Source organism: Triticum urartu, chromosome 1A (genome assembly GCF_056163025.1).
Source record: "Triticum urartu cultivar PI428250 chromosome 1A, HENAU_Tu73, whole genome shotgun sequence".
NCBI lineage: Eukaryota > Viridiplantae > Streptophyta > Magnoliopsida > Poales > Poaceae > Triticum > Triticum urartu.
The window spans coordinates 484,114,531-484,126,595 of record NC_141873.1 but is presented as its reverse complement, the minus strand read 5'-3'; the positions used below and the strand labels follow the sequence as shown (position 1 = coordinate 484,126,595).

At 46.0% G+C, this 12,065-nt stretch overlaps 2 protein-coding genes and 1 pseudogene across 2 annotated transcripts; all 3 read left to right on the top strand.

The window, feature by feature from the left end:
* Positions 1-1,218: 1,218 nt before the first annotated feature.
* Positions 1,219-3,203, top strand: LOC125535890 (putative F-box protein At4g22660). Its single transcript, XM_087526473.1, has 2 exons — positions 1,219-2,650; positions 2,823-3,203. The coding sequence occupies exon 1, from the start codon at positions 1,520-1,522 to the stop codon at positions 2,597-2,599; it is 1,080 nt and encodes a 359-aa protein (XP_087382599.1). The 5' UTR covers positions 1,219-1,519; the 3' UTR covers positions 2,600-2,650; positions 2,823-3,203.
* A 4,535-nt stretch (positions 3,204-7,738) lies between these two features.
* Positions 7,739-8,929, top strand: LOC147991830 (subtilisin-like protease 4). Its single transcript, XM_087538833.1, has one exon. It carries the CDS (start codon positions 7,739-7,741, stop codon positions 8,927-8,929), a length of 1,191 nt encoding a protein of 396 aa, XP_087394959.1.
* A 130-nt stretch (positions 8,930-9,059) lies between these two features.
* Positions 9,060-9,933, top strand: LOC125532933 (subtilisin-like protease; annotated as a pseudogene).
* The last annotated feature ends 2,132 nt before the right edge of the window (positions 9,934-12,065 follow it).

The window sequence follows — 12,065 nt, the reverse complement described above, 5'->3', positions numbered from 1 at the left end:
TGAACAAGTATTTCAAAAATGTTGAAAAAGTATTTGAAAAATATTAATCATGTATATAAAAATGTTGAACAAGTATTTGTAAAAATGTTGAACACGTATTTGAAAAAATATTAATCATGTATATAAAAATGTTGAACAAGTAATTGTAAAAATGTTGATCATGTATATAAAAATGTTGAACAAGTATTTAAAAAATGTTAAACAAGTATTTTTTTTTAAAATTGAACAAGTATTTGAAAAAAAGTTTAACATCTGGAAGCTGGTGGGGTAGTTATTAGCTGCATTGGTGATCGATGCCTGGTCTCCATGGCAATCACCAAAGCAGCTAACCACCCCATTAGTTTTCAATTGCTCGTTAGAAAAGGGATCGCGACCAACTAGAGATGACTGAGCCGGTCTTCTCCATTATTTCATTCTTTTTTCTTTCTATATTATTTTTTCAAATACTTGTTCAAATTTTTTCAAATACTTGTTCAACATTTTTATATACATGATCAACATTTTTACAAATAATTGTTCAACATTTTTATTTACATGATCAATATTTTTTAAAATACTTGTTCAATTTTTTTTTCAAATACTTGTTCAACATTTTTTTAAATACTTCTTCAACATTTGTCGCAAATGCTTGATTAACATTTTTATATATACATGATCAACATTTTTTAAATACTTCTTCAACATTATTCAAATACCTATTCAACAGTTTTCAAATATTTGTTCAACATTTTCAAATACTTGTGCAACATTTTTTTAAATGCTTGATTAATATTTTTATATGCACGATCAACATTTTTTCAAATACTTCTTCAACATTTTTCAAATACCTATTCAACAGATAGATGGGTGCATGCACCTGTCGGCCTAGAGGAAGCAGGCTGGGTCCCATAGGAAAAAGATGATGGATTACAAAAAAAGAAGCAAAACGCATAAGAATAGAAAAACAGAAAAGGCATAGGGAGGGAGGAGGGCTGGGTTGTCAGATGGGCTAGAGAGAGCTAACTTGGTCGTCCGGTGAACGGGCCTCAGCTCATTGAAATACTGAGTCACCCAACACAGACGTTAGTGACAAATTAAGTCACTACACATCAGGAAAAAACATGAATCTTGGAGCAACAATCTCTGTGTTAGTGACAAATTTTCAGCTCAGGAAAAAAAAACATGAATCTTGGAGCAGCAATCAACAGGCTGAAAAATCTGAATTCAATTTTCAGGCAACTTACATAGTGGCGGAGCTAGACCAAACCAAAGAGGTGGATCTATGCACGGTAGATATTTGTATTAGCGCTCAATATAGTAAAGCTCGTGGGCCTCGTGGTTTAGCTTAAGAATAATCAAACCAAAGAGAAAGAGGATCAGGGAGCAATCTTCCTCACAACCTCGATCTAGAATTACTCCGCACTCCACACTACTCAGTCTACTCCACACGAGCAAAAGTCAACCAAAGCTCATAGCTCCGTTTCCATCGCATTCCTCTTCCATCCCTCCATCAATCCAAGAACACGCAGACGCGAACACCATGAGCTGGTCCGACCTGCCAGCCGAGCTCGTAGCCGGGATCGCCGACAGGATCACCGAGCATGCGGACCTCGCGCGCTTCCGCTCGGTGTGCCCTTCTTGGCGCTCGGCCTCGGCGGAGCACGCCGCCCGCCGCCGCGTGCCCCTGCTCCTCCTGCCCTCCCAGCAGAACTCCCGCGTCAACCGCCGTCTCTGGTCCCTCGCCGACGACAGCATCACGGAGATCCCCATGCCCGCAGCGTGCGGCCGCTCCTTCCTCTTCGCCTCGCCGCGCGGCTGGACGCTCGCCGTGGCCGACGACTTCTCGGCCACGCTGCTGCACCCCTTCACGGGCGCGTCGGAGAGCCTGCCCGCGTTGCCGCCATCCTTCCACGACGGGTATCAGATGATCCTCCGTGACATGGTCTGGGACCGGTCGCCTGACGCCGTCATGGTCTCGCAGGGTAAGGGCGCGTTCTTCTGCCGGCTGCAGGGCGACGGCAGGTCGTGGACCCCCGCCGACCTCTCGCCGCCAGCTCGCGTCGGCAGCATCACCTACTGCGACGGCGCGTTCTACCTCCTCGACAAGCGCGCCAACAAGGTAACGGCCGTGGACGGCGCGACCTTCGCCGTGGTCGCCGCGATCGAGCCGCCAGATCTGGTGATGCCCGACCGCTCGTGGGTGCGCGAGTCCACGCTCGTCGTGTCGTCCGCTTCCGAGCTCCTCCTCGTCGTGCACGGAGGATGCCACCGCTCGAAGGGCCTCTTCAAGGCCTTTCGCGCGGACCGCGGGAGCCTGGCGGCCGGGTGGTCGGAGGTCGGCGGCGGCGGGCTCGGCGACCGCGCCGTGTTCGTGGACCACGTCCGCGGCTTCTGCGTGGAGGCGAACGGGGTGAACGGGGTGCGGAGGAACTGCGTGTACGTGGCCAGCGCGCACGAGGAGGCCAACGCCAACTCCGGGTGGGGCGACTGGGGGAGGTATACCGTCTCCATGCTCGACCTCGACGGCCTCACCACGTCCCAGAATCTCTCCCACGGCAACCTCTTGAAATGCCTGCACGGTAGGCAGCGCCCTTCCTGGTCGATGCCAAATCTGCATTGACCTTGCTCCTCCAAACGAAAAAAACTACGTGTGCGAGTTGATCGCATTGAGGTTGGTTGCAGTAATAAGCAGAGCTGCCAGTTCGTCTACTATTCTAGTTTTAACTTGCGCTACTTTGTCGGGCTTGTTTTATTCTACGAGAAGTGAAAGATCTAGCTTCAGTTACGAGAATTTGATTATCAAATGTGTCACCGTGTTCCTAAGGGCATGCCCAACGCAACAGGCTGGAGGGATGCCTCAGCTCTCCACGTCGGCTCGGGTGGTCCTCGATTGCTGTTCGTGCTGCTTGCAGGCTAAAGGGGGATCTGCAGAGGAGGCCGTCTCCTTCCTGCCAAAAGTGGAGCGAGGCAAAAAAAGAAGAGAGGAAGCTGAAGGAAGCGTGGGGCTGAGATCTGGTAAAGCAGGAGAGAGAAATATGAATAGTAAAAAAGTTGGCCTGCTGAGGCTAGTGCTGCGTTGGGCAGTGGATTTTTGGACGGTGGTTTCCCTGCTAATTTTCTACGTGGCAATGGTGAGGCATTAGGTAGGTAGTGCTTCCATTGTACATGCCCTAACAAAGTACGTACAGTACCAGCCTTTGTATCAGTGTATGTATGTTTCTCTTCATGCTCTGCCTTTTCACGGCCGACGTGCAGCCTGATTGACGATTGTTCTGATCGCCTGATCTGCAACACGATGCGCCGCGCGCTGCGTTGTCGAGACTACATACGTTTTGAGAGGTGCGCATCGAGTTTCAAATTGGCATGGCATCGTCGCCTCAGGTGTATTCTGTAAGCAATTTTGTGCGGCTTCTGAATTTTGACAAAGGAAACAAATATGTGGATGCCAACAATGCAAGCGCAACCAGTGAAGACGAGCTCAAGCAATCACTCGGTGAGCACCACTACGGACGAACCAGGAATCTTGGTAGAGAGGGGCCAATATAAGAGGTAAAATGTTGGAAGGGCCCAAATATATAAATCTGGAGCATCTTCGGCTAACAACGAAGGGGTGTTCAAAAAATATATATGGTGTTTTCAATACGATAGTGGTTAAGTCTCAGTCGACTAACCACCTCACCCAGCCAAGTTTCATGTCCACTATGGATACTTACCCTATATATTCTATGCGTCTTAACCGGACCGCAGTCCACAGGCTATTTTATACTGTTATTTCTTATTTATTTTATAAAAAATATATAAATTATAACCATGGGTCGCAAATATATAAATAAATATAAAATAGCTATAATAAGTGAATACCCCCTTCGTCCGGAAATACTTGTCCTAGAAATGGATAAAATGGATGTATCTATAACTAAAATAAGTCTAGATACATTCATTTCTAGGACAAGTATTCTCGGACGGAGGGATTATTATTTATATGAGCATTTTTTAATTTACTACGTGAATACTATTTATATAAGAAACTTCTAAAATCTGAAGTTACTATGATACACGAATATTATTTATATGAGCATTAGAAAAGTAATTAAATACCTGCATATATAATATATATTTTTATTATATGTAGAAATGTAATTAAATACGTGCATATATAATACATATTTTTATTATATATAGAAATTTAATTAAATACGTACATATATAATATATATTTTTATTATATATATTATTAATAACATTGAATTAAAATTTACATATATTTATAAATTTGTAAAAATAACAGTGCGAAATGGACCACATGGACTGCAGCCCATTTAAGAAAACATACAAATTTTATGAAAACATGTGAATACTTTTTAAAGCAAAAAAATGTTGTTTATAAATTGTGAACATTTTAATACTTATAGAAGCATTCATAAATATGCACAAAATTATAAAATTACCTTGATATGTTTGTATTCAGTATGCAAATTATTACATGAATATTTTTGTAATCTATAATTTAATCATATGGATAAATTTTAAATTGCGTGATTATTTTTATAATTGAAATTTTTTATTTATATTTGGATTATTTATAACACATAACTATGATTTACATATATTCTACATTTTTTACAAAAACAGTGCAAATTCGGCTCTACAGACTGCAGCCCAGTTAAAAATCAAATGATATATAATGTCTATATCCACTTAGCCGCGTTCATTCTGTATATTGTAATTTATTTTATTTATATGTATAATATTTATAACACATGATTATATTTACATATAAGAAATAAAAGTACAAAATGGGCCACATGGACTGCTGCCCCGTTAATACTCTATGGACATTGTAACCTGTCTGGTTTAGTTGGTTAGCCGCGCTCATTAGGGTGGCTCAGATCTTGTTGAGTTCGAGTCCAGCTGAAGCATTATTGTTCCTCATAAAAAAAGACGGAAGCACTATTTTTCTTTATTTGTGAGTCGCTGACATGTGGGGCCCATACGGCAAACTATTATACATTTAGAAAAAGCCGCGCTCATTAGGTTGGCTCAGATCTTGAGTTCGAGTCCAGCTGAAGCACTTTTGTTCCTCGTAAAGAAAAACTGAAGCACTATTTTCTTTGTCTGTGAGTTGCTGACATGTGGGACCCATACGGCAAACTATTATACATTTTGACCCGCATCAGGATCTTTTACGTGAGAAAAAAAAAGAGGTTTTTCTCCACAAGATAACACCAGGACCCGCGGCTAGTCCTGGCCATGGGCAGCCCGACCCGTACGGCCCGGCCCGAAAAAGCCCGACCCGGCCTGACCCGACCTTGCCCACGGGCCATCAACTAATTATAAGTAAAATACTTGAAGTAATAAAAAATTAATATAAGTTCTGCTGCTTTTTTCTAGAAATATGGCTCATTTGGCTTGCGAGCTGGCTCGAGTTAGCTTGTTATAGCTAACGAGCTAAATCTTGTTATACCAAAGAGATTCAATATGTTACGATAATGAGCCGAGTCGAGCCAACGACGAGCCGAGCGAGCTAACAGAGCTTCGAGTTTTTCGTCCAGCCTTATGCTTGACCCTCCATAGTCTTCTTCATATCATCCTGTATATCCTCTTAGGCTAACCGGGCACACATATTCTCCACTGCTTGTTTTTTGATCGGTACATCTTATTCTAGCGATAACACCCCTACGTACACGACCCAGTGGTACATTGTCGCTTCTCAATCTTGTTATGAATTCTTTGGTCATTGGGTCTATGTAACTGTGTGAACCTCATTGTTTCTTTTCTCCACAACGAACAGAAAGTGCATGATTGTGATCAGAGATAACTCTACTTACTATCCATGAATGGTTGTCAGTTCGATGCAGCCAGATCATTGCTCTGCAACCAGCTGGGTTCCTGCAGAAACCCTGCATCCAATGTCTCTTCTGTTAATTTAAATTCCAGTTATGCATTGTTTAAATCAATTAACCGTCTCACTGTATCCTGCTATTTACATGTTTCTAATTTACCTCACATGACCAGACAATATCCTTCCTTGTGGTGTAGTCGTTGTTTGGTGTTTGGTTTAGGAACTTTTTAGTCCCAGAAACTAAAAAAAATCCCTAAAAAGTCCCTAGGAACCAAACGGGGGGACTTTTTCTACAGGGACTAGAAAAAGACTCTACTAGAAAGTCTTTTTTGATTAGTCCCTGGGACTAGAAAAAGTCCTAGGACTTCTAAACCAAACACCCCCTTAGACCTTTAATTATTCTGTGATCCCGAAACTAATTTTCCATGAAAGTGTTGTAGAATTCCTTTGCTTCTTCGTATGAGCTCCCAAAAGATAGATGGGCTAAAAAGAAGGACGAGCTAGCCTGCGTTGCCCTATGGTTTGTGTGTGTGGCGTGCCGTTGCGGACTTGCGGACTTGTGTGTGGCGTGCCGTTGCGGATTTGTACGTTGGCTGCAAAGGAATCAACAAACAATTTTAGCTAGCTGATGAGTGGTCCTCCTCCTATCCCCCTGCCTCATATATATCTGATGCATCTCATCGCCCTCGTATCGGCATTATTCTAGCTGAGGTTCTAGCTACTACTCCCTCCGTTCCTAAATACTTGTCTTTTTAGGCATTTTAACAAGTGACTATATACGGAGCAAAATAAGTGAATCTACACTCTAAAATATGTCTACATACATCCGTATGTAGTAGTCATTTAAAATGTCTCGAAAGACAAATATTTAGGAACGAAGGGAGTAGTATGCATGTGACACTGCTGCCACAAGTCCCTAGCGTGCCTGCCTGAAAAGATCGTCGACCTGGCTTCCTGATGTTCCTGGTTGGCTGCAGCAGCAGATCATATCTACTTCTGCACAGGTATCTTTGGCTGGTGGAGGTAGTACCTAGTAGCTATGACGACGAGATCGAGGCTTTCTTTCTTTCTTCTTTTTTTTTTTTGACACGACGAACGATCGACCAGAATCTTCTTCTTCTTCTTAATAAGAAGAGTAAGTGGACAAAGAAGCACGTAACTTGGAATTCCTATCACATTAGGCGTTTCAGCCATACGGAATGATCACCTACCCGGCCGGCCAGGGAGAGCTACTAAAACAGCATTTGGGATGGGCGCCAGAGTATCCCGGCCGGGACGGAACGGTGAATTCAATACGATACGGGATACGGGCGGCGCGCAGGGAGAGAGGATGACCGTGCGTCGTTGATGTTCGTTACGCTACGCAGGAGCCCGACCCGATGGACGTACGCAGGGAGCATGCATCGCATCCGCTCCATGGACCATGCATGCATCTCGCAAATGTGCTAGTAATGTAACGAAATTGCTCCGTGCACGACACAAGTGGCCGATCAATGCACGACACGTAAATCCAGCGGCCGACGCCCTTGTTAATCAACGTTTGTCCGGCCAGATTTAATCCATCGTCTGTGCATCGTCCACGTTTCATCGTGTGTACTCCTACTAGCTAGTTGCCACAAAAACCGAGCATAGTCGTTGGCATGCATGGAGATAGATAGCTAGCTAGCTAGTTGGGTGGTCCAGTATCCCCTTATATATATAGAAGGATTCGATCATCATCGCACTGCAACAGAAGCCAATTAAAGTCGCTAGCAAAAGGCTAGCATGCATGATCCTGCCTGGTGCGCTCTCGTTCACGGTCTTCCCGTACGTGCCCAACCAAAGCAGCGCAGCAGCTCAACCAAAGAAGAAGGCACGCGCGTGGTCATCCGATCCGCCACGATCATCCGTATGTATACCGACGGTGCGTCGCTGGGGATGATCCATGGACATTATATTGTGCCCGTGTACCGGCCCGGCCGTGTGTGCCGCGTCCAAGTCCAACCCACGCAGCTAGCCGCGTCGCCGGACAAATGGCCCGGCAACGGCGGCCAGGGCGTGATCATCGGTGTGATCGATCACGGCATCGATGACACCCACCCGTCGCTGGAGGACGCTGGGTTCATGGAGATGCCGTCGCCGTTATGGAGGGGGTCGTGCCATCCGTACATGAAGTGCAACAAGAAGTTGATAGGCGTCAAGAACATGTACGTCCCCGACGATGATTTCATCACCCTGGCCCGTGACACGGAGGACGGGCACGGCACGCATGTTGCCACCACAGCTGCCGGCAACTTCGTGGCCAACGTCTCCGTCAACGGGCTTGCCAGCGGCACCGCCTCCGGCGTGGCTCCTTACGCCCACTTGGCAATCTACAAGGTGTGCACAGAATCCGGAGGTTGCCCCGAGGCAGCCGTGCTGAGGGCCTTGGACGAGGCGGTGGCGGACGGCGTGCACGTGATATCGCTGTCCCTCGCCGCGAGGAACATTCCGACGTACGACCACAGCTCCATCGGCATCGGCGGCTTCAACGCCATGCAGCAAGGCGTCCACGTCGTCGTCTGCGCCGGCAACTACGGCCCGGCTGCATCCTCCGTCCGCAACGCCGAGCCATGGTTGCTCACGGTGGGCGCCGGCACGGTGGACCGGTACTTCCCGGCCACCGTGTACCTCGAAGGCCCAGCAGATGACACTCACGCTTTCGCCGTGGGTGAGAGTCTTGCCGATAGGATGAAGCTCCTGATGCTGCCGTCGCCGACATTCCACCCTCTGCTGTACCGTACCGAGGACCATCGCGGGTACTGCGCGTATCCTTACGAGTTGATTACCTTGGTTTCTGGTCATGTCGTCATCTGCGACATCGCCGACAGCATTGATCGTGATCTCACGATCAAGTTAGCCCGTACACTTCTGAGATTGCACGCTTCGGCCGTTGTCTTCGTCGAACCAGAAAAGGTTGGATATACCATTGATTTGCACGACTTCGGCCCATTGAGTCAGGTCATTCAAGTGACCCACAAGCAGGGGGAGATCCTGAAGAAGTTCGCGTCAGGCGGGCCGGTACGCTATGCCCTCGTCAACTGGGATGTCGGCACGCAGGATTCGTCGCCGGCAACCTACGGTGGTTGACTTCTCGGGGCGTGGCTTGAGCAAGTGGAGCCCCGGCGTCCTCAAGCCGGATCTGCTGGCTCCGGGGCTCAACATCCTCGCCGGCGTGCCCGCGAGACCAGAGGCGTTCGCTTTCAAGTCGGGCACCTCGATGGCCACGCCCCATGTGAGCGGGCTCGTGGCACTTCTGAAGAGGGTGCATCCTACGTGGAGTCCGGCCATCATGAGGTACGTAATTCCGCCGGCCAATGCAAGCAATCATTTTTTTTTTGCGTTTCCACACACAGCGTTATGCAAGCAATCATATAACGAGACCCCCTTGGTTCCCGAGCTGCTAGCTAGTACGAGTACTTGTTACAGTAGTAGTATCTAATACAGTATTCGATCATGCTGCTGCTTTTTGGATCGATTTGCAGGTCAGCGCTGATGACAACAGCCTCCACCCGAGACAACAGCGGGGGGCGCATCCTGGACGAGCAGCGGGGCCCGGATCCTGCTGCCCTCTACGCGACAGGCGCTGGCCACGTCGACTTGGCCAGGGCCATGGACCCTGGCCTGGGATACGACATCGACAAAGCACAATACATAGGCTACTTGTGCTCCAACTTCGGCGAGATGGCGATGCGGGCCGTTACCCGCAACAGCTCCGGCTTGTGCTCCGATCATGAAGGTGTGCCCCAAGAACAACTCAACTATCCAAGCATCGTCGTGACCTTGTTCCAGCTGCAGCAGCCCGTGGTCAGGACACTGACCAACCTGCAAGCCGAAGGCCTGCCGGAGGTGTACAAGGTGGCGGTGGCCATGCCCAGTTTGGTGTTGGTCGACGTGGAACCCGCCCAGCTGATTTTCACGGCGCAAGGACACAAGCAGTCCTACTCCATCCGAGTCGCCCCGATGCCCAAGGTCACGTTCGTCAAGGGAGCCGTCTTCGAGGGCTCAATCACTTGGTCGTCAAGCGGCCACGTCGTCCGAAGCCCGATGGTCGCCGTCGTCGACCTGTAAGCTGGGGAAGACGACTGAAGTGAAGCAAGGGAAGGGGCAGTCGTGCGTTTGTTTCCTGTTGATCTGTCTGCTGCAGGGACGAGACTTGCCTGCTCCCCCAGCGTGCTCCCATCCGTGCTCCCGCATACGTGGCATGATTTAATTGGAACAAAATAAGGCCCGGCCCCATCCTGCTGCAGCATGCATGCATGTTCGTTTCTATTTTCTTCTTCGTTAACGTTGCTCTGCTAGCTAGCTTAGTCAGGGCGCCGACCAGCAGGCATTGCTATGCTGGCGGTGTGGCCAAGAGTTGCCTAGTGCTAACTCCAACAGTTCCCCTCTTCTGATCGAGCGCTTGTGGACTCTATCATCCTCGATCGTTTTATTTAGCTAATGAGAAATCAAATGGCTGCTCCTCTGAATTCTATTCTATCCCGCCTTCAATTCTTGATACAAACCTAGCTCTACTTGTGAAACGTCGTTTTATCTTCAACTACTACTCCCTCCATTTCTAAATACTTGTCTTTCTAGACATTTCAAATGACTACTACATACGGATGTATGTAGACATATTTTAGAGTGTAGATTCACTCATTTTGCTCCGTATGTAGTCACTTGTTGAAATGCCTAGAAAGACAAGTATTTAGGAACGGAGGGAGTACTTGTGAAACGTTTTTGTCTTATTACTCACTCGTACCTGTATCCTGTAGTAGTAGTTGCATCGCCATACCTCAAGGAAGGAAGAAATTGGCTTGTGTACAGGCTAAACTTTCCATTGCATTCGTATTCGTATATGCTTCAGGCCCTTCACGGGATCAGCAACCAATGCCGCAAGTTCAGTAATCCCATCTTAGGATTTCATTTTCAACAAGGGTTTGTCTAGGAATCAGTCGACTGAGAGAAGTCTCAGTCGCTGACGTCAGTATGTGTCAGCCATGCATAGCATAGGCCACGTTCATCCAAGTTTCTGTTTCTTACTGTCTTTTGAGCTGGGCTTCGTCCTACTTAGATTTTTTTGCCTCGTCTCTTGCTCTTGTCCGTGATGGGCTGTTTTGTTTTTGCTTGTACGTATGTGTGCAGTCTTTTTTATTTTCTGTTGTCCATTGGTTCCTTTTTTTATTGCTTGTAGTCGGGACTGTCAGTGTTCGTGTCAACACACGATGTGCTCTTTTCCTCGGCAAAAAAAACACCGATGTGCACTAGAATGTGTCTCTTGAAACATAACACATAACAAAAAAAATGTAATATATTGTATTACTTTGAGCATATAATATTTAAAAAAAAGAAATAAAAAGAGAACACTGGTTGAATTGAATGAGCTTCCTGGTGCATGTGGTAAAAAATGTAAACAAAAGGGGAACGGGCAGTAGAAAATTAAAGCTCACCCTTTGATCAGCAAAAAATATATTTTATGAAACAAGAGTTAAATTGCATATAACTAGTTATTTGACCATCTACTTCTTTCTTAGTACACATCACTAGTTATAGGTAAAACTGTAGGGAAAATTAAAACATATTTTTAAATAAAAAATAAGTTACACACGGATAACACACATGTAATTGCGCATGATCGACGGACACGGAACTACATGCAATCAAACATTTATGCAAGCATATGGCAATATTTTAAGAAAAGAAATTAAATTGCACACAAATAGCAAGCATACAATTACGTGTGATCGACGGACATGCAACTGCATGCGACTGTCGTGTGTATAAATAATGGCACTATTTTTTTAAAGAAAAAATGTTAAGTTACACAAAGATTGTGGTAGTGCATTTCCGCATGGCCTGGAGGACATGCAATTGCATGTGGCCGCACGTGTGTAAAATCAGGTGATGTTATTTTAAAAATTAAAAATCAAAACATCACTATTTAGAAAAAAAATCAAAACATAAAAAATTTAGAAGAAAAGCATAAAATGAAAAAATGGAAAAAAAGAAAAGGTCAATAATAAACCCACATACCAAGCCGCCCAAGTTTCTTATCCCCCCTAGCATCCTAGTTACCCCCGTCTAGTGTGGCTTGCGGTTGCATGTGGGCTACAACATATGTAGTTACATGCAAGTAGGTGACCCATTTGGAAAACAAACACCTGTATAGGAAAGATTAAAAAACACATAAAAAATCATGGTACACATGCAATTGCCCTCTTGCCAAACAAAAGACCATTGA